The 23329-nt window shown below is 40.8% G+C and overlaps 1 protein-coding gene across 8 annotated transcripts in view; it reads right to left on the bottom strand.

Moving 5' to 3' along the window:
- The window catches only part of LPAR1 (lysophosphatidic acid receptor 1), a 135093-nt gene that overhangs the window by 63509 nt on the left and 48255 nt on the right, over positions 1-23329 (bottom strand). For all 8 annotated transcript variants that reach the window (XM_045840873.1, XM_045840878.1, XM_045840874.1 and 5 more), the window contains one exon: positions 10030-10189. In XM_045840873.1, the coding sequence (XP_045696829.1) occupies positions 10030-10074 (45 nt within the window). In that variant the 5' untranslated portion in view covers positions 10075-10189. The remainder of the gene's footprint in view (positions 1-10029; positions 10190-23329) is intronic.

Genomic DNA, 23329 nt, shown 5'->3' on the forward strand with positions numbered 1-23329 from the left:
GCATGTGGGGAGGTGATAAATATCAATTTATGGTCTGGCTAAGAGAAAATTAATGAACTCAGACAGTACCAGGTCTCCAACTTTATTCATTTATTTGTTAAAGTCCCAAATTGTGAAGCAATTACATCAACATGTTTAAATTTTACAAATAGGTAATAGATATATGACTGTATTATATAGTTCTCTTTACACTTTTCTGTATGCTTGAATTTAACCTGAGGCACAGCAAACGGTTCTGTTGTCAATCAAAGATGAAAAGGACGGAAGCAGAGGGCGAAAGAAGCGGCAGGCACTATTGCTACACTTCACCAGGTCCAAAGAATGATTCATGGATAAAAACTGAAATACGTGATGATGCCTTGCTTACATTTTCTATTTCTTGGGAGACAATAAAGAGTATGGGGAGGTAGCATTGTAGAGTTATAGTGGCTGAAAGCTTACGCCTTAGAACCAGTGAGACCTGGGTTCAAATCCCACTCATGTAGTTTACTAATACGACCCCAATGAATTATGCAACACTCCCCTCTCAGGAGGTAGTTTCCTCACCCGCAAAACAGAGAGAAAAACATCACCTCCTTTTGAGGACTGAGTGCTGATTATTCTTTCTGTAACATTTGTTCTCCTGAAACGTTCAAATCACATGACTCAGAAGGCTTGAACCTCCATTCACCAAATACCATCTCTAAAATGCAGCTTTCTTGAACTCACAGATCAAGACAATATAAGGAAATAAGTCATTGTATGAAGAAAATGAAAAATTATTTTCCATTAGCCCATTTTCTCTCATAGGCGAATAGCTAAATACGTTTCTTTATTATCTTGATTCAATATTTTTACAATGATGATGTGTGTGTGTGTGTGTGTGTGTGTGTGAGAGAGAGAGAGAGAGAGAGGCTGGTGGTTAGGCTCTCTATTTCTTCTACTGTTTTCTTCTAACCCCACACAAATACCACATTGCCTTGTTTTTCCCACCTAGTTCTTCTTCAAGATTATAGTGGCTATTTCTGACCTTTTGCATTTTGGGTCTCAAATTTTGGGGGGAATGTTTATCATGGTTGCATTTAATCTATAGATGCAATTTCAGAGAGCTGACATCAAATCAATAACCTTACAACCCATAGATATATCTATTTAAGTTAACTTTAATGCCTATTAATAACGTTTTATGAATAATCTCACATAATTCTTACATTTACTTTATTATTAGAGTTATTCTAAACTACTCAATACTTTGGGGGGTAATTTACTCATCTAAGTTAGTAAAATATAACTGACATATAACATCGTATTAGTTGTATGTGTTCAATTTTTAAAAGACTAGGATTGTATACTCATTTAAGTTTTTCTTTATTCTGCTACTTATACTTATTGTACTCTTTTTTTTCTTACAAACAGCTTGTTTATGCCTTTTCCCCATAACTAGCTTAGAGGAAAGCAATAAAATGTACAACCAGAAATAGGCAGCATTTAATATTTTAAATATTTAAAGCAATTTATTTTTAATAATTTCAATGGAAAAATCATTCAAAAAATCCTAATAAGAATGAATGTATATTCCTGATTATGATTGAGTTAAACATCATAGTGTAACTAAGACTATAATCCTTATAGATTCCCTGATCCTTGTATCTTTTCTTTTTCCACCATCACAGAGTTGAATTCCCACCCACAGGTTCAGTGGTGCCCCACTTTTCCAAGCTAATCTTTTTTTTTAAGATTTTATTTATTTATTTATTTTAGAGAGGGAAGGGAGGGAGAAAGAGAGAGAGAGAGAAACATCAATGTGCAGTCGCTGGGGGCCGTGGCCTGCAACCCAGGCATGTGCCCTGACTGGGAATCGAACTTGCTATGCTTTGGTTCGCAGACCTGAGCTACGCCAGCCAGGGCTCCAAGCTAATCTTGAGGTAGACAGTGGGCTGATAGGCAATTGAGCCTCTCCATACCGATATGTCTCCCGGAGATGGGATCTATGCGTGCCGCCCCCCCCCCGCCCCCCGACAGGACTGCTGAGTCCTAAGTTCTCACTGGTCATCAACACACAATACAGCATGTCAGAGTAAGCCCTAAACACAGGCTTTAGGGGTGGGATTCTTCCGGGGTCCTCCCCTCTATTGTTTTTGCCAGGTTACCCCAGTAACCTGATCAACCACAATTGAGTTAATGCTAAATAGAGTTCTAGATATGCAAAGCCCTTAGAGTTGGCCCAGACCTGAAGCCAGATGAGTATCTCTTCCTTCCAAGCCTGAACTAAGGCTCTAAAACCTCCTTAAAGTGGCTGGTGGAGATTCACCTAAGGACACACATTCTGAAATCAGGCAGCTACCAAGTTCACCAACAACCACACCTTACCCCTCTCCCTGCAGGACTGGCACTCTGGCTCTCAAACACTGTCCAAATCTTTGAAAGTTGCTTAATTGCCAACCTAGCCTTTCAAGAACTAACCCACTTCATGGCCTTTTCTTGAACATTCTGTCTGCTGCCTAAAGAGCAGGTATCAACCGCTATCAATTCTGTCCCAGCATGAGCCTGCCTAGGACGATCATTTATGACATGGGATAAGTGTAACAAAAGGGCAGTTCTTTAAGTGATGCTAGGCCATTGCCAAATGGCAGTATCATGACAGAGCAAACAGTCTCATTACAGCAAGGTACAGTTCTCCAAAGATATCAATCCCGTAGGCCCTATTATTATGACCTCCTCAGCTGGTTAGAACAGCAGGGCGTTGTCCCACCTGCATAATGGAGAGAAAAACATCACCTCCTTTTAAGGACTGAGTACTGATTACTCTTTCTGTAACATTTGTTCTCTCCAAATGTTCAGATCACATGAGTCAAAAGGCACCCACCTTAGTGTTTATTCACTAAGAATAAGCACTGAGAAAAGCTGCACCAGAAGTTGAAAGAGAACTAGCCGGAGAAGACAGGAGTGGGGAGAGGAAGCCAGGAGGCAAACAGCGCCATGATGGGCAGTAAGAGGGAGAAGGCCACATCCCTTTGCAGGATAAACGGGTAGCTCCATTAATCTTTAAAGACTAAGCAGTTAGAAAAAAAAAGAAACAAATGTGAAAGTTCACATTTGTGGTCGACCCTAGGTATCCCAGGATCATTTTGTTTTATGAATAGAAAACCGAAAATGTGCCCTCAGATTCTGAAACGTGATATCCTCTCAAACTTTATCTGAATGTATAAACACAGAGGAGGGCATAGATGAATTCACACTGCAACATGAGAACGAATTTAACTTCTAATGGAAACATAGTTCGAGACGGAGTTAAGTCAGAAATTTCAATGTTTATCTCCACATGCATTTATTCCTGGCAATACATTGGCGTTTTCCGTAGAGTGTTTATCTAACTTGGCGTTCCTTTGATGGATATTCTGGCATACTGCATAGGCACCCCATACACACAGGCCACGTGAAGAGGTAACTACTTTCTCCCTGTAAAGAGCTCCCAGAATAATGACGAGGACAAGGAACAAACTAACATGTGGCAGGTTATCTATTTAGAGGCTGACACTGTACAGAGCACTTAGCAGATATTTTGCCATGTAAACCCATGAGCACAGGGTGTATTATTTGAATTCTAGAGACTCAAACAAATGAAGCTAAAAGAGTATTGAAGAATCTCCCAGCTAGGAGATTTGAACCCAAACCCACCTGGATCAAAGCCCACCTAGATCTTCTGTTTTCTCAGTGTCATGGTCGGTGAAGCCAGAGCACACTATGTCTCATTGCGTAGCACTGGAAACGTGCTTCAGACTGCAATTACTGGCTCCCACTTTAATCTAAAAGAAAGCACTAGCGAGACATCTGCGATCAACCTTGCCCTGACTTTGCAGCCGTCAGTGTGGGTCTCGTGTTTTTATTCGTCCGTGGTGAAATATTCTGGTTAATATTTCAGTCTATTTCCTCACTTAGAGAATAAATGGGGAAACACTATTTAAACCTTTAAAACATCATGGAATGGTTTTAAGCTGAAGAGTAAACTAATCTAATCGATGTTTTTAAAGGATGACATAATATATCAACTACAAAAACACTTTTTAGAAAAACGATGGGGGAAATTCGAATATAAGCAGGTATAAAATGACATTAGAGAGTTTTAAAAATTTTCTAAGGATAATGATGGCACTGTAATGGCTATATAAGTGAATTATGTCTTAGAGATTGATATATAAAGGTTGAGATAAGATGACACAATGTCGAAGATTTGCTTTAAAATACTGCATCCCCCCCAAATGGAAGAAAACAAATTAAGTAAGGCAAAATGTTAATAGTCGTTGAATCTAGGTAATGGCTATATTGGGCTTCATTATATTATTCTTGTTATCTTTGTAAATGTTTGAAAGCTGCCATAATACAAAATTCTTGTAAAAAAAAAAGTCTTTCGATCTCGAAATCACAGCCTATTTAATATTGAATTCAATTACTTTAATCCACAAGTATCCACTTTCTAATGTCAGAATTAAAACCTCTGAAACATAGACTTTAGAAATACTATGAATTTTGTTCAGATAACCTGCTGGTAATGATGTTCAAAAGACCTGTTTTCCAACAGACAATAAATGGAGATTTAATTGTGTTAGATCAGAACATGGGGTAAGAACTACAGAAACAATTCTGTTGTTTAAGACATTAAAAATCTACTCAAATTCATGTCTTTAATGAAAGCTACGGGAAATCTTGTAGGAACTTGGAGAAATCAAAATGTCCTTGTTTCCTTGCATTAAAACCAAGATAGCCACTTCACAAATGACAGACAGAATGAAATACCTTGCAAAAAAAAAAAAAAGCTGATAGAAAAGAATCCTTCCTAACTGGAATCACAGGTTTGAGATCTGAATACCTTTGAAGTTTTCAAACAACTCTGCTGGTCTCTAATACCAGTCCCAGATTTGAGAGAGGCCAACCCACTCATTCATGTACTGAACTATTGACCCTTCCATTCAAAAGAAAAATAAAACTTTTAATCCATCTTCTACCCACAGTAACTCGATGAACCACAATTAAAGTAATTCTCAACACAGTTCTAGAAACAGAAAACAGTCATTAAGAATGGCAGGTTTTTTGGTGTCCTATCCCACCTCGCCCCCCTCCCACCACCACATGCACAGGGCAGAACACGTTCATTTAACCAAATGAGCACGTTCCTGTCTGCAAACACCCCCAGAGCTTCCTCTGGGTAAGGAAGCTCTTTATCAGCGTCTGGACTAACAGAACTATAAATCACTCACACACACAACCTTCCTGCTGCTGCTAGTCCAGTTTCGCCTCACTATTCATCCTGCTTTGCAAGACCAAGGTGCTCCCGGGGCATGAGAAAACAAAAATCCATCTTACAGTGTAGGCGGGAGTGGCGCAGGGAATACAAACTTGCCCCACTTCAAAGCATAAGGCATATCTTTCACTAACTAAATAGCAATCCCAGCAGGAGTGACAATGAACGCTTTCTTCCCTATTATTATTTCAAACAATCACAAGCTATTTGTTCATATTAATTAGTTTATATCTAGTAGTTGGCAGCCTTGATAAGAAAAATGCTCTTTGTTACCAGATGAATAAGAGTAACAAACAAAACCAAAAGCTCTTTTTCTTTAAAACTGTTGTTTTTGCCCTAGCAAAGAATTTTTGCCTTAGAAAAGAATCGTCAGGACTTTCACACTTGAACATGGGCTTATCTTTACACCGGTCCCTGAATTCACTCTGAAAGAATGCAATTGATGTGCCAGACAATGCCAGGCTGAGCTGATTGAGTGAACTGCTTGTTTCGCCTTGCCTAAGGGAAAGGCTATATTTAAATTACTTTTACCTTCTCTGAATCTGGGGAAAACTTGGTAATAGGAGAGAAAACATCAATGCAGGTTTAGGGGCAAAGACAAGTCAGTGTTGGACTAAAACTTGACTGCACAGATCACATGTGAGATTTGACATATAATCAATCAGGAGGCCCACGGTCAACCAGAGGATCCTGGGAAACAAGTAACCTAATGGTCCGCATGTCTCTGGAAGAGTAAGCTGCCTCTCCCTGTGACCTAATACCCCAGTTTACAGCTGACACCTTCCAAGTGGATTTGAGTTCCCCCAACAATCACAGGCTACTACTGTTCCACACATGTGGTAAGAATATGGGGCTCACTATCTTGGTTGAGATTAATTAATAAGCTTGTTCAACAAAATTGTCAAAAGTCACCCTGGCCGGTGTGGCTCAGTTGGTTGGAGCGTCATCCCATAGACTGAAAGGTGGCTGGTTCAATTCCTGGGCGGGGCACACACCCAGGTTGTGGGTTTGGTCCCAGGTCAGGGTGCACGGGAGATGCAGCCAATTGACGTTCCTCTCTTGCGTTCATCACATCAATGTCTGTCTGTCAGTCTGTTTCCCTCTCCCTCTCTCTCAAAGGCAACGAAAAAATGTCCTCACTGGGGATAAAATAAAATGTTTTAATCGTCAAAAGTTAGGGTTTGAACTCGGGTCTAAGAATTAAAAGCTACACAGGCTTCTTCCAGATTAAATTTCTTCATGTGGCTTGCCAGGCCCTGCAAAATCTTCTCTAACCTTGTAACCTAACCTATCTGCCTCCTCTACAACCAGAAGTATGCTGATAAATACATAACAATAGACTCTTAGGAGCGAAGGACCGTGTTTGCCAATTTCCATGATGTAAATACTCCACCCTGGCTGATGTCAAGCTGCAAGCATGAAGTCAATGGGCTCACTGAATTCCTGCAAACTTAACAACCAGATTTGTCAGCTGGCAGAGCTGGCTCTAGCACATTACTTACAACTTCATGCCTCTCCATACTGCAACTACCCTGAACTAATATGCAAATACTGTGCCCGTGCTCATGATAGAACATTAGACATTCACACATGCTATTTCCTCTTCTTTACCAGAATCGCTCATACTCTGATTCATAAGATTCCAGCCCAGGGTCTTCCTTCAAGAGGCCTTCACTGATCCTGAAAAGCTTTCCTGGGTTCTCCTCTTTGCTCCTAGAGCCCTGAGACTTCCTGTATCACAGCTTTTGTGACGCAGCATTGCAGTCTGCTGTCTCCTTATCTGTCTACCTCCTACTGCATTTCTAAGCTCTGGCAGGGCAACAGCCTTGTTTATCTTATTTATTCTTGTATCCCCGGGTCTGCCACAGTGCTTGCTAAATAATCATGCTTAGATATATTAAGAATACATACCAACCTTAGCTGGTGTGGCTCAGTGGATTGAGTGCCGGCATGCAAATCAAAGGGTCGCCAGTTCGATTCCCAGTCAGGGCATATGCCTGGGTTTCGGGCCAGGTCCCCACTAGGGGACACATGAGAGGCAATCACACATTGATGTTTCTCTCCTTCTCTTTCTCCCTCCCTTCCCCTCTCTAAAATAAATAAAATCTTAAAAAAAAAAGAATATGCACTAGATACTATTCTAAGTTTTACACACATGATCCACTTCCATCCTTTAAACAACCCTGTGAAGTTGGCTTTATTATTACTGTGCTCAATTTCCAGACTAGGAATTGGGGGTACTGAGAGGAGGAAACCTCTCTCCCCCACCCCTGTCTCCTGTGTGCTCCGTTACTAACCGCTGTGGCCAGGACTCTTTTCCCCATTGGTGACTCTCAAGCAGAGTGCTTTAATTAAATTTAAATTCTCCCTATGAGGGAAATTAAATACAAAAGAATAAGATTTCTTCAGGTAGGGTTAAGCTTTGGAAGGATTTCCCATCTCCCAAGCACCAATTTTTGCCCTCTTGGAGGCAATAGTATTTCCTTGTACAATGTCTGTTCTATTAGACCTTTCTCTGTGCATTTACATTAATGTACCGTATGTTTATCTCTAAAAGCATATGGTCTTCTTTTACAGTTTTAGTATCTTCCTGTAAGTATTATTCTGCATCTTGCTTTCTTTACCCTCCATCAGATATCTTGGGGACTCATAGCTAGGTTGAGATATACAGAGAAGGCAAAAGTAGATTTCCAGTTGTGCGAAAAATAATACAATGAATAATAATGCAAGAATAAACTCTGTGTTTTGCATACTTACAACTGTAAACCTACTTTTGCCCTCTCTGTATATTTATCATTTTTTAACTGCTGCACGGTATTTAAATCACATCAATATGCCTAAATGTATTAAGTCCTCCCACTATTGTATATTCAGAAAGTTTTTTACTTCTTGGCCTTCAACTAAGACTTCAGTGAATCTCTTTATGCGTGTCTCCTTGGGCTCATGCATGAGTGTTTTTCTAATGTAGACACCAAGATGGGAATAGGGTATGTGCCAAAGTATATAACTTTAATAGATACTGTCAAATTATCCTCCAGAGTGACTTATACCAATTTATTTTCCCACAGAGAATTTACAGGGATACACATTTCCCCACGCGTCTATATTGACCGTGACCTGTTTCTGCCTTGGGTGGTGCTAAACATTTTAATGAAATGACTCATTTGAAAATACATTACTCACCGGCTGATAGGAGCTAGTGCCAAAGGGAAGGTGTGTAGATAAGATGATGATGCTGTTGGAGGTACTGACAAATGACAGCAGCAAGACCGGGATGCTGGAATGCCTTGTCCAGAAAACCTGTACAGGGCCTAACTTCACAAAAGGCTAAGAATAGTCCCCGCGTGGGAACAGCCGCAGTGCCCTTTGCAACGGTGACCTCAGACAGCAGGCACCAAATCTTTTTCCCCAGTCACCAAGTTACTCAGGCACCACCACCACCACCGAGGGCGATGGAAACCAAACCCCCAAAGTGAATGAAGTGTTACAAAGACAATGGTCCATTTGCCAGAAAGAGAAATACACATACTGGAGGTAATTAAACACCCTGGAAAGTAGCACTAAAAGCTTTAAAATGTTAAAAAAAAAAAAAAGGCAGCAAGGGATTTATCTATAAGATAAAATCCCAAGGCCTCTTAAAAGATTTTTTAAAAGCATAATAAATAAAAGTAAAAATGCTCCTTTCTCCTGCTCTTCTTTCTTTCCCTCCCTTACCCTTACTAACAGCCCTCCCCCCCTTGAAATACATGCAAAATGTAGTAGCTTGTACAACACACAAAAAAATTGTGAAATAACTTTCTATATCATCAAAATTCAAGTTGCAACCAAAACAGCTCTTTCTCAAAGGTCAGCCTTTTTCTCTAGCCTTGGTCTAAAAAGGGACGGTCATGAATGAGATGGGAGGTCACACTCTAGAAGGAGGAGGAGATGAAGGAAGAGCAAACGGGAAACTACTGTGTATCTACTACGTGTTCTGTATGTATTCTGGCATTTAAACCATAAAGCCATCCTGTGAAGTGTGACCACAGAAGAAATTGAAGCTGAGCAAGGTTAGCAGGACTCAGCCTCCTCATCCAGTAATATCAGGATGTGAACTCAGGCCTAACGACTCCAAAGGTTCCCTCCCCATGGAGCCCCTCTGCCTGCCGAAACTGACCGAGTCCGGTTAGTACCGGGACAGATCAGATGGTGCAGTAACCTGAACAACGGCAGTGTTCCTGCCATATTACTGTTCTTCACTGGACAGAAAAGCTAACTCATATTACTGTTCAGAAGTTTCTAGAATTGCATTTTCTTTTCTAAGTTACTAGGCCTACTTGGCGAAATAATAGTAATAAGATAGGAGGAGAACAATGAGACAGCAGTCAGAAAACTTGTTGTAAGATTACATCTGTTCTGAGAAATTTCATTAAGCCCTGAAAAAAAACAAGAAAGGAAAAGCACCAAGATGCACTTCAGACTGTCTTGATTTGGAATTCGATGCCTACAGTTAACAGCACTGGAACAGCCTCAGCACTGGAAACCACGGCCCCTACAAACAGGGATCAGTTCCCTGGAATCACTTGCGCATTGTTCCAGCTGCTTCTTGAACAAAACAGCACCTCGCTCACAGAAGCACTAGTATCCAAATACCCACCAAATTGTAATTACGATATACGTGATCCCCAGGGTCAAAAGCACTTTCCGAAACTCCATGTCAATATTCGGAAAACTATGATTAGCTCAAACCTGTGTTGGCTGGAATCACTTACCTGGGGCTGTGAAATTACAGGGGAGGCAGTAGAGGCAGCGGCCATGGCGGCTCTGCGGTTGTGGGCAGTGACCGGGCCCCAGCACTACGGCGCCAGACACAGGAGTCAAACTCTCGTGGTTGCTGATCAGATCGTAGTCATGCTAGGAGAAACCGTGCACCTGGAAAAGAACAGGAAAACCCACAGTTAGCCCTAGAGGACCGCCACATGGGAGTGAAGTGCCATTTGCCAGAGGCAGCAAATATCCCTGATACTGAATGCCAACTACTACCTTTAATAGAAAGAGGAAACCAGGAGAGAGAATCTAACATCTCGTCGTCAAGATTGTTGTGCCTTGCATCCAAATCAAGTTAAGCTGGTGTGTTTTCATAAGTCTGAATCCAACTCTGCAGGCTAGCTAGATGTTTGGGGAAGGCAGTTGTGAAGTTGGGGAGAAGGGCCAGGCTGAGAAGCCATCCTGTCTTTAAGCAATAAGGAAATTGAGTGACATACAATTGAGGGCTGAGAGTGTACATACAAAGGGGTGAAGAGAATAATACCCTCAGGTGTCATAGAGATCATCCCTGCCCATTAGCAGATGAAAACACTGAGGGCTGGAGAAGGGAAGGGACTAAAGTCATACATTTCCTTAACGGCAGACCAGCTCTAGAGCAACAACCATTTCGGTCTGGTAGGAAACAGAAGAACATGAACTGTTCCATTTCCTCAGGTAACGTAGTTACCGCTTTCAAGGTTAAAGAAAGGCAAGGTACCCCAAAGTTACAGGAGTCAGTCACAGGGATGAGTCAGGTACTGGGGGGGAGGTGGCAGGGGCTTTGCACCTCGGACTTGTGTGAGGAAAAGTACTTTTTTTTTAAAGAAGGTAGTGGTTTTTCTTTTTTAAGATTTTATTTATTTATTTTTAGAGAGGGAAGGGAGGGAGGGGGAGAGAGAGAGAGAGAGAAAGAAACATCAATGTGCGGTTGCTGGGGGCCGTGGCCTGCAACCCAGGCATGTGCCCTGACTGGGAATCGAACCTGCGATGCTTTGGTTCCCAGCCCGCGCTCAATCCACTGAGCTATGCCAGCCAGGGCTGAAAAGTACATTTTTAAAATCCCTTGACATCCTCAAGGAGAGGATGCTCGATGAGCACAAAATATAACTAAACCTTTCATTATTAATATGTTAAATTCCCTGCAGTAAAGCATGGCCCAAATTCTGCCAAAAGATTGTCATTCTTTTCATGTTGCAATTTAGTCCAGAAGAGAACATTTTTTTCACCAATGTTCAGGTGTAATAAACATTATTGAATTGTGCACAAATATGCTGCATTAATGCTTAACTCATTAAGTTGTCTCTCACTATAAGAAAGAATTTTTTTAAATTCTTCTATTTTGCCTTGGCTGGTGTGGCTCAGTGGATTGAGTGCCCAACTGCGAAGCAAAGGGTCACCAGTTCGATTCCCAGTCAGGGCACAAGGGTTGTGGGCTAGGTCCCTAGTAGGGGGCACACAAGAGGCAACCACACACTGATATTTCTCTTCTTCTATTTCTCCCTGCCTTCCCCTCTCTCTACAAATAAACAAAATCTTTTTTAAAATTCTTCTACTTTAAGAATTTCTTTTTTATTTTTAGGTTGTTTTCATACCACCTAACAAAAGCCTTTTATTCAAAAGCTATTTGTTGAGCATTTACAGTGAATTGAGGGTATAATGAATAAAACTGACCCACCCCCTACCTTCAGGAAGCTTTTGTCTATAAATACACTTTTTAATTTCACCAGCATGCGAGATGATATCTGAATACTTTTAAATTATTAATATTTTTAATAATAATGCAAGTAATGAACTAGGATCACAAGATTCAAGTTTTGAGCAGTAGTAACCGGGAAGCTGGATGCTTAATCCAAGTCTTCTGTCCCCGCATCCACTGGCATGACCCTGTATTAGCTGGATGATGCCGAGCAAGCCACATAACCTCAGAACATTTTCCTAAGAAATAATCTAGGTTCGGCATCAACTTCTATGAACTTCACATTTTGATTTGTATCGTGTTTCTAGGTATTCCCCCTCCCACTGTAGTTTCCATTGTTTCAGGGGTGTTCAACCTGCGGCTCAGGATGGCTATGAATGTGGCCCAAGACAAAATCATAAATTTACTTGAAACCTTTTTTTTTTTTGCTGATCAGTTTTCATTCCTGTTTGTGTATTTAATGCGTGGACCAAGGCAACTCTTCCTCTTCCAGTGTGGCCCAGAGACGCCTAAAGGTTGGACACCCCCGCTTAGGTTTAAAATATTTAGAACTGCGGCACCTTCCTATTTGCTTCCCTCTCCTAGAATAACAATCTTTATTAAGAAATAAGAAGGAAAGCTGTCAAGATGTTTTGGTGTAACAGTCAACACAAAATTCATAGGTGCCCTGAGAAAACACAGATGTTCTCCTTAGATACAGTTTGGGGGTTGGGGGAGACCTAGTGTTTATCGCACCGCGGACTGAAATGAACAGCCCAGCAGAACGAACGGTGGGGACGTGTGTGCTGGATTGCCCTTCCCCCTTCACGATGGCCGCCGCAGCCTGCAGCGGACTCTGAGAAAACGACAGGGCCCCATGGTGCGCTGTTTCATGCTGAACTTGCTCCTGGCATCATTCTGCTCCCACCTCAACTTCTTTATTTCGCTCTTTCCTTCTTCTCACGTGTTTATAATTCACGTTACCTTGCTCCATCTTACGTAGGGTAGGGTACACAGATGAATACATAAATAGCATGACGACCAAAATTTGCAACAAGCAGGCGAGATTCCACTCTGAAAGACTCACCCTGTGTGCTCAGATTCAATTTCATTTCTGCCAAGCACAGTCATTCAGCAATATAACCTTCGTATAGGGTGGGGCAAAGGTAGATTTACAGTCATTCGTATGGAAAATAATGCAACAATTAATAAATGATAATACAAGAAAAAATCTCCATTTCATGTACTCACAGCTGTAAACCTACTTTCGCCTCCCCCTGTATTCAGAGTACAAAGAGTTACCCAAAAGGTGCATCCTGGGCCCCTGGCCAGGAGTCAGGAAAGCGATGTAGAAATCAAGGTGACAAATATACCACATGGCGTCACTGCTGATAACAAAAGAAGGAGAGGTGGGGGGACTGGGATCTATTGAAACCCTCCTAGATGCCGAGCACTGGAGTGGTCATTTCACAGACAGTTTAAGGCCGACCTTGTTAAACTCGCTTCATACACAGGGAGCCCGAGGCTTGGAAAGGCTGTGCAACATACCCAAGGTCACAACAGCTGGGAAATGAGGGAGCTGAGATCTGGACCAGGACCCACTCCAGAGCCCTATAGACTAACCCTTCAAGGGAACGAAAATTAAGCAGAGGTGCTTGGAAGCTTTTTAAGCACAGACTGCAGGTAGCCCCAAAGAAAGCAGGACAAAATCAGGGGTCCTGCAGAATTAACAGTTCTCCCCAAACCCTGAAACAGAAATGCCTGTGTTGCCCTCATCTACATAAAATTTCAATGACGTGCCCCTAGTGTTGATTTATGTTACACATCCTTGAGATATATAATAGATGATACAGATGATTAGTTCCACTTCTTCAAAAAGAAAATAAGGAAGATGAACTACCTTTCCCTAAAGTACTTAAGAAGTATCTAGTTTTGAGGTTTTTGTTGAACCTAATAATATAAGAAGATTATAGGAGCCCTTTATATGATGGTATACGGTTGTTTAAATCTGAAAACACAAACTCTAAGCAATATTACCTCAAAGGGTATAAATCAGTGTTCACCTGGAAGTGGTCTTAAAATTACGTTTATGAAACCTATTTACTTCCCAACTTATTTACAAAACTGAACAAATCATGGGAGAACTAGACTTAATGGCAAAAAGACAATAGCCTAAGTAATCCTCAGGATTACTAAGTATCCGAAGTAACACTGCTGCCTGGTCTCCAGCTAAGCAAGCTGGTTCACTTTGATGTACTAGTCCCCTGCTCTCCCCTCAGGCTGTCCACTACAGAGTTGCACTGAGTTTTTAAAGAACTACATCCCTCTTGAACTCTTCCAAGTACCTGGAAATTTGTCCTGCCATTCTTCCTATCTGTCGTCAACCCAACTCTGCATTTCCTTTGCTTGAGCTCCAAGACTGTGCTCCAGCTACAGGAAACCACAAGGCAGTGTGGGTTGGCCCCGCTAACGCTAACTTCCCTTGGATCATTCCTGTAGTTCCCTTCTCTTCTTCTCTAGTGTTCTCCAATTTCTATTCTAGGCATCTCGTCCCTTTGCAAAGCCACAAAACTACCTCTAAAGGCCCCTCACTTGCAAAGGTGAGCTTTGTCACCTACTTATTTCCTCATCCACTTATTCATTCCCCTATTGTCATTGGATATGATTCACCTCAATAACCCTCCTTGCAATTCAAAGTGGATATGTAAAATACAACTTACAAATAAGAAAGCTACATAGGCTCATTCCTCAGTGCCAGATTACTAGACAAATAAGAATAGGAAATATCCTGAATCACCCCTACAAGCCAAAGATGGAATCCCAACTATTGCTTAAACTTCCAGAATCACAGGAGTGGGTAAAAGGAGGTGTACAGTTGTTAGTATGGAAAAACATATAATACAAGAATAAACTCTTTTGCATACTCACAACTGTAAACCTACTTTCGCCCGCACGTGTATATAGGAAAAATCAGCACGAGAGGCTGACAGAAGGACTAAGGTACAATATTGCCTTCATGCGACACTGCAAGTGCACGAGCAGAACTTCAGCCAATGAGACCCCAGAGGGGCCACACTGATGCTCCTAGTTCAGCGAGACGAGGACTGCAAGGAACAAAGCCAGGGAGAGCTGGAGTACATTTAAAATATACTCCTTCCTTAAAAGGGGTTCCTGGCTCCAACTGAGCAAGCCATCTCCGGCTGTATTTATTTCTAATTTACATGTGGCCATGTGACTGCACAAGAAAACACGTGGGGGCAATAAAAACCACTACCAGCTGGCTTCGGATCCGGGCAGCCATGCCAAGGGACAATAACCTTACCGAGTGTACCACACCAAGTACCTAAAAGGAAGTCTCTGGTCCTGAGCCAAACTTCATTTTGCTGACTCTTGCAGCAGATGCTAGCTCCTTCCCCAGGTCTTACAGGAAGATGAATTTCTAATGTGCAAATTAATCTCCTATAAATCTAACCCTTTTTCTTCATCTGGACTTGAGTCAAACAGTGACTCATTTCAGTCTCTTGAAAGAACACAGGGCCATACCCGACACTGAATATGTGTAGACTTTCCTCTCAAAGGATAAGCAACGGAGAAAATTCCAAATTCACTAGGCAAATGAAAAATATTATGATTCAAGAGAAGGGAAGACTCTAGAATCAGAGCAAATATTTATTTAAGAAATAGGTGTACCACATAAAAGAGAACTTAAAAAATATATGAGATCACCCTGGTTGGCATGGCTCAGCTGGTTGGGTATTGTCCCACAAAGTAAAAGGTTGCTGGTTTGATTCCTGGTCAGGGCACATTCCTGGGTTGCAGGCCGGTTCCCAGTTGGGGCACGTGCAAGGGGCAACCAATCGATGTTTCTCTCACTCTCTTTGTCCCTCCCATCCCCTCTCTCTAAAAATAAGTAAATAAAATCTTTTTTAAAAAGATTTTAAGTAAATCTTTATTTTTTTAATTTATTAAGTACATTTTATTTACTTTAAGTAAATAAAATCTTTTAAAGAAGATTTTATTAAATCTTTCATTTTATTAAATAAAGGCTTTTAAAAAAGATTTTACTTATTTATTTTTACAGAGAGGGGAAGGGTGGGACAGAAACATCAATGTCTGGTTGCCTCTCACGCACCCCCTACTGGGGATCTGGCCCACAACCCAGGCATGTGCCCTGACTGGAAATTGAACCTGCAACCCTTTGGTTCACAGGCCAGTGCTCAATCCACTGAGCCACACCAGCCAGGGCAAAAATAATAATAAAAAGAAGAAGAAGTAAATAAAATCTTAAAAAACATATATATAACATCAGAAATGAGTCTGCATTAACCAAAAAAAGGAGGAAAAAAAATCCTGAGTTATGAACTTAAATAAAGGCAGTTGATAAAGCAGAAAACAGAATAAAAAAATAAAGCAGGAAATGGTATTACTAAAGCAGAAGATAAACCGGAGCTTAGAGGGAGCTCCACAAGCAAAGACTTTAAAGCTTCCATCCCAAAGACAGAATAGAGCAACAAGGAGTACAAAGGAGGAAAGAGGAAGCCATCGATGCTAACACCGATACATTTACCCTCAAAATTCTAGTAAAGTGCTGTACATATACAGAAACATTTAAATCCAATATGAAAAAAAAATAGACTTCAAGTTGACTGCAGAGAGCTCTATGGTCTGGCAAAAAGGAAAAAAACTCTGAACTGAACCCCAAACCTGGGAGAATAAAACAATGAGGTATAGGAAGGACAGAGCTATAGCTTAGCTTTCCTACTGTCTCCTCTCCCTACTGGAGCTAAATAGCATCTGAAGCCAACCTTCTATCATCTCAGGCCTGAGGCTGGCAGATTCTTCTCTCTGGAATCTGAACAGATGAAAAGATTTAAATATAGAAACATCAGGAAGAAGACATTGACCCGTTGAAACAAAAACAAAATGCTTAAAACTTAGTCATTGGAAATCCAGTAGAAGGACTGGAATGTAAAGAAGATCCAAATGTAAAAATCCAAAATGTAAAGCAAAAAAACAAAGTGAAAAAGCTAGGGGACTAGTCCAGGGACCTAGTAGCCAAATAAAAGCAATTCCAGAATTAAAGAAAAAGGAAATAAAAGGAGGGGAAATCAAATAACTAACTCAAAACATTTTCGAAAATGGGAAAGTCCTAAGTTTATTGAATGGAAGGGCCTACTAAGTGCCTACCTGCCCACCTCAATTATTTTAATGCACCCACATAAAGCACACCATTGTGACGTTCTGTTTTCACACTAGAGATTTTTAAAAGTCCAATAAGCTGTCAGGAAGTGTGCGTGTGGAAGAGCTCATAAACCAAGGGCTAGGAATCAATCTTTTGACTTCTCAACAGCAGCCTAGAAGCAAGAAGACAACAGAGCAATGAGGAAAGTGATTTACAACCTAGAATTCTATTCAGCAAAACAGGGAGGAAAACAGAAAAAGGAAGGTATGGGATACAGGAACAGGAAGCCAATACGGGAGAAAAACAAAGGGAATTCTTGGTGTAACTGTGAAAGGAGACCCATGGATGCCAGGTAGGAAGAGTCACAGTGGCCTTGACAGAGTAACTGTGCCTCTAGGTGTACATATTAAGCTCAGATTTCTAGAACTGACAGGGAGTTTGGGACGAATGAGTAATAAGCACGTAGAGAACTAAGCAAACATAAAAGGGCTGACTAATTTAAAAGAGGACAAAGATTTCACAGAAGGAAGACGATTCCTAGAATTCTAAGTGGCTCAACTATGAAGGCCATTAACAAGCTCACGACCACACTGACAGCGAATAAAGGCCTAATCAAAATCAGGACGTCACTAGTTAGGACAAAACGGTAGAGGATGGCAATATGTGTACGACACACCTTCCACATGGAAAGTCTATACAGTTTTCAAACTGATATACCAAAAAGTGCAGACAAAAACCTTTGACGTGCCTCGCACACACAAACGAAGCAGCCAAAACAACAGAAAGTGGCAGTGACGGTGAAGATGAAACGGTACAGCGGGGCGGAGACTCCTTTTTCTCAGCAAGCCTCCAACAGCTACACGATGCTTCAAATTACAAACATGTCTAACTTTGATAAAGGAATAAAAGAAAAAATAAGTTTAAAAAACATATTGTCACTGCTGAAACAGAAAGTTTAAAGCCACAACAGGCAGAAGGGCTACCGTAGCAGCCGAACGGATGTCCTGGGAGTTTGGCTCGGTACAAATCGCTGGTGCTCATGATCACGGAAGTCACTGAATTGATCAGAAACGACGGCTCTAGAGCACAGAAACAGAGGGACTCGGTGTGCAAATAATTGGCACACCTGAGGAAAACAAATGGAACAGAAGTTATTTAACAATGAAAGTAAACTTTTCTGAAAAGACGTTAAATTCATAGGTTTAAAGAGCTCAGTGCAGCACAGGCAGTAAAAGAAAAAATTAAATATATTGAATCAAAATTAAAAACATCTGTGTATCCAAAGACATACAATCAAGAGTGAAAAGGCAGAGAAAATATTTGCAAATCATATTTCCGGAAAGGAGTTAATATCCAGAATATATATACACACACACACACACACACACACACACACACAACTGAACAACAAAAATCAAACAACCCAATTTAAAAATGGACAAAAGACTTGAATAGACATGTATTTGTCCAAAGAAGATATACAAGGGCCACAAAACACACATAACAAGATAGTCAACACCATTAAGCATTTGGGAAATGCAAGTCAAAATCAAAATCACAAAAAGATACTATCTCATACCCATTCAAGGGACTGCCAAAAATACAAAATAAAAAGCAAAAATAAGTGTTGCAACAATGTGGAAACCGCGGAACCGTTATGTGATGCTGGTGGGAATATAACATGGTTCGGCTGCTATAGAAAAAAAGGGTGATGGTTCTGCAAATAATTAAAAATAGAATTATCACGTAATCCAGGAAACTTCTGGGTCAACAGCCCAAAGAATTGAAAGCAGAGTCTCAAAGAGAGCAGCATTACTCACAATAACCAAACGGTGGAAGCAACCCGAGTGTCCACAGACCCATGAATGGATAAACAATATGTGGAATATACATACAATGGAATGTTATTCAGCCTTAAGAGGGAGGAAATTCTCACACATGCTACAGTATGAATGAACCATGAGGACATTATGCTAAGTGAAATAAGCCAGTGCGAAAAGACAAATGTGTGATTACACTTATTTTTGATACCTAGAGTAGTCAAATTCAGAGAGATGGAAAGTAGAATTGTGGTTTCCAGTGGCTTGGGGGTAAGTGGGAATGGGGAGTTGTTTTTCAATGGGTATAAAGCCTCGATTTTACAAGATGAAAAGAGCTCTGGGGATGTTTCACAATAATGTGAATATATCTTACAGAACTGAATTTGAAGATGGTTAAGATAGTTAATTTTATGGAATACATGAAGTCTGTCCAGAAAGTATCCAGCCATGTGCTAGGAAAAATGGGGGCATTTATTGAAGAAGTTACAAGAAACATTGTACATAGGAAAATGACACCTCAGTCCCCTTCAATGTAGGCACCTTGGGACCTCACACAGTTCTCCCAGCGTCTCCTCCACTGTTCAAAACACTGCATAATCCTTTGTTGGAATCACCCACCATCAGCTGCTCCACTGTAGTTTCCTGAACCTCATTGACAGTCTGAAATCTCTTCCCTGTCAAAGATGATTTTAGTTTTGGGAAAAGCCAGAAGTCTCAGGGTGCCAATCTGAGCTGTACGGGGAATTAGTCACCAGGGTGATTCACTGTTTCGCCAAAAAATTCAGCGCGAGACATGACGCATGAGCACGAGGTGAGCTGTCGTGATGAAGCTGCCAATCACCAGTTGCCCATAGCGCCGGCCTTCAGAGTCATCCAAATAGTTTATGCTGAGTAAAATCAGCCAGTTGCAAAAAGGCCCGCTTAATGCACAATTTGATGCAGATTCATTGCTCTACTCGCTCAGTCATTTTGAATGTGATGGGCACACAGTACACATGCTCACTCAATGGCATATACTGCCCCCACTGACTAGTACAGGGAAGTCGCCATTGTTCACACACGCACATTCCAGTCAACTCTCTTTGGCTGCCAGGTTACATCGATGATGTGCAAACTGTTCCCGTTATATTAACAACGGCTGGACTTTTTCTGGACAGACCTTGTCTACAGTACCACAACTTTTTTTTAAAAAGCTCACCACATTCCAGGAAAGATATGAAATACATGATCTACAATTGGATTTTTAAGTTACTAAACTTCAAGAGTTAGAAGAATTCCCACAAAAAGTCAAGTGGGGAAAAATCAAATCCTAAGGGGAAAAAACACTAAGCTCAACACAGCCATCATATGAGGGCCACACTTGATACGACAGAGGAGTAACGTTCAAGGTTTTGTCAGAAATGTGGAGAGACTCACTAATTATACATTCGGCCAAGGTGTCTTTTACTTGCAAGAGCAGCAAGAACAAGGCGCTATTGAATATCAGGTTGTCAGGTTGTACTTCATTCTGAAAAATCCACTCGGTGACAAAGGGTAACTAATCACGTGATGGACCAACATAGTGCGCTCAGGAGGGCCTGTCAGCCTATGGAAACACAGACTGCTGTGCTGACAATGGTGACCGCAAATGCAAGAACAGGTAAAGTGTTTTTTACAACCATTAAAAGAAAAGCTATGTAATAGAAATATATTTACTTACATATAAATGTGTATGTATATATGAAAAACTCTAATAATCTAAGATAAAAACTGCAGGAAATCATAAGAAAAAGGAGAAAATTCTTCAGCTTTTGAAAAAGGAGTTAATCAATACTGCTGTATTTCTAAAGTCGATAAAACGATAATTTCAGGCTTAAAAACCCAAAGAAGGAAGGAAAAGAGGAGGAAAGGGTGACAAAGGAACAGCCACACTATACTTTTTTATCTGAGCATCCTATCCTCACCACCACTCCCCATAAAACCAGTGGGGCGAGTGGTCCAGCTGCGGTGAAGAAATCCGTGACATGCAGAGTTAGAACAAACAAAATAGAAAAGTACTTGAGAAACCAAAATAATTTCTCATGTTTTGTTTTAAAATAGCATCTCTACCTGGGACAGCTGAAACTTTCCTCTCTTCCTCAAAGCACCAGAGCCAAGATCTTGCTTCAATATACTCACAGATGACAATATATTTCATGTTCTTAAATCTTTCCTTTGCCACACATAGGATCGGTCTTTCCATCTGCTTCTCCAGCTTTTCCATCAGAACTGTTCTTCTACATTTGGCCTAAAAGTCTATCATTCTTTCTACATGGCACTCAGCTGATACACTTGAGGGAAGAATACAGCTCACCCATCCTGCTCACGCTGCCTGCAGAAAGAGAAACTCAAGCACCATGATCATGCTAGTTTACATGTATTTTGTCAGTTCAGAGTCCAGTATCCTACAGACTGATAAAACTGGCCGAACATGATTTAAATAAGCTCATTGTCCTGATTTCTAAGACTGCATTGACCATCAAAACAACTAGGAATTGTAAAGGAATTGTAAAAAAACGTCACTACAAGGGCAGAGAATATCTTGGCACTACTCCTTACAGTCTCAATCTTAAGCTGCTTTGTGTGACATTGCCTAGAAAACAGGGGAAATCTGTAGTTGGGGACTAGTGGATCAGGAATGAGTTGGAATTACAGTTAGAAAAAAAAGTTAGAAAAAAAAATGAACTGAGTGTGCTCAATCCCAAAGGGCCAGAACAAGAAAAGAAGGAATGGGAATTAAGAAACAGAAGACAAAAGGATCGAGAAAACCCTTTTGAACAGCGGGACAATTAGAATAACCACACTTTGGATAAGACACAGACTCACCACTGCCCTGTTTCTATCGTCCAGGACCCACAGTATCTAAACTCTTGATCATCTGAGTGTCTGCAGCCATGACCCTATTTGAACAGGGACCCAGAGCAGCGCAAAGATGAAGGGAAATTAAGAAAGAGTCCCACTTAAGGGAGAAAATACCTGAAGAACAGGGTGGATATATTTTTACTGAGAAATTCTTGAAGCGCCATCCTCTGAGCCAAGCGGAGTATTTGCAGTCCACAGATTTCAGGAGGGATAAATTATGACCTCTACAACTAAGCCCCAAGCCGAGCTAGACTCTTCCAACCACCACCGATGGAGGAGTCTTGGAAGATAGTTCCTGCTAAGAGGAAGTGCAAATTTCTAAATTCAGAAGCATTTCCTAAATGGCCTAGAATAGGAGTAACATGAATATACATATACATACTGTGGAGCTGAAGGGGAGAGAAAGAGGGAAGAGAGAAAACGGCGCTGGGCAAAGTGTCAAGATAGCCGTCCAGAATATAGACACCTATGGCTGTCATAAGAAAAGCGATCCAAAGAACAGCTTGTGATAGCAAAGGTTCTCTGTTATTTACAATTCTGAATAGCTTAAACATAAAGAGTAGAAGTCAAAATCAGTTCTGAGTGCTTAAACTGAAGAAGAGTGATTTAAAACTGTACCTCGACAAGGAAAATTACGCTTGAAAAATAATTTTCAGAAGTATTTGCCACAATGTAGAAAAACAGGCACTCAAATTTATCTCTGGTGTTGATGCAACTGTTAAAATCTTTTTGGAATACAGTGTGTGTGTGTGTGTGTGTGTGTGTGTGTGTGTGTGTGTGTGTGTGTTGCACCAAAATCCTAAAACATACGCTGAATCCGAGGATATGAAGGAATTTACACCATGGGAAGAATTAATATTAAGGGGAAAGATTTTGCTTAACAGGGATGCTTAACAGGATATCATATATGAGCAGAAATTTTAGAAAGAATGTAAACATCTAATAATACAGTATTTGCCAACTGAGTTATTAAAACTATGTTTACATGCAATCCAATTTTATACAGCCAATAAAAATTAAATTCTATTGAAATTTGTAAATATTTATATATCTTCCCCATTTAGGAAAACATACAGACACAGAAAGATAATATTTATGTGTATATTATGCACTGAAGTGGTACAGGCATTTCAATTTTAGAATGGCTAGGGCTAAGATGGAATAACGGGGACCAGATGTAGCTGCCTGACTAAAACAACCAAAAGAGCAGATTAAATTATACAAAATACTGGACATGGGGCAACAAAGGACAACGATCCCTAGGAAGCGGGAAAAGAACAAGGTGAGCCCTATGATTGCTCCAGCTCCCTGCTACAGGAGCCAGGCCAGGGGAGAGTCCGGTGGAATCCAGAGAACTTACTGAGTTGAAGAGGCGGATCTGAGAACCCAAGGAGCTCAAGACAGCTACAGTACAGAGTATAGCTAAGGAGAGAACTGACAAGACAGAAAATCCCAGAGCTCCGTCTTGCCTACACGATGATCAGAGAAGGCGCACGAGGAAATTCTTAGAGGCTTGAGTAACATCCATCGGAACAGTTTCTGTTCCCACCAGCGAGACTGGAAAACCTCATATAATTCACAGGATGTTGGGTAGGGCACTCAGAAGCACGTTGCCTAAGTAGTGGGAAAATAATTAGCCTTAGACTAAACACTAAGTCGATCCCACAGAATAAATTTTAAAAGCAAAACCCAAAAAGAGTAAATTGTTT

The sequence above is a fragment of the Phyllostomus hastatus genome, unplaced genomic scaffold (genome assembly GCF_019186645.2).
Source record: "Phyllostomus hastatus isolate PE091 unplaced genomic scaffold, TTU_PhHast_1.1 phas_contig_34, whole genome shotgun sequence".
Lineage (NCBI taxonomy): Eukaryota > Metazoa > Chordata > Mammalia > Chiroptera > Phyllostomidae > Phyllostomus > Phyllostomus hastatus.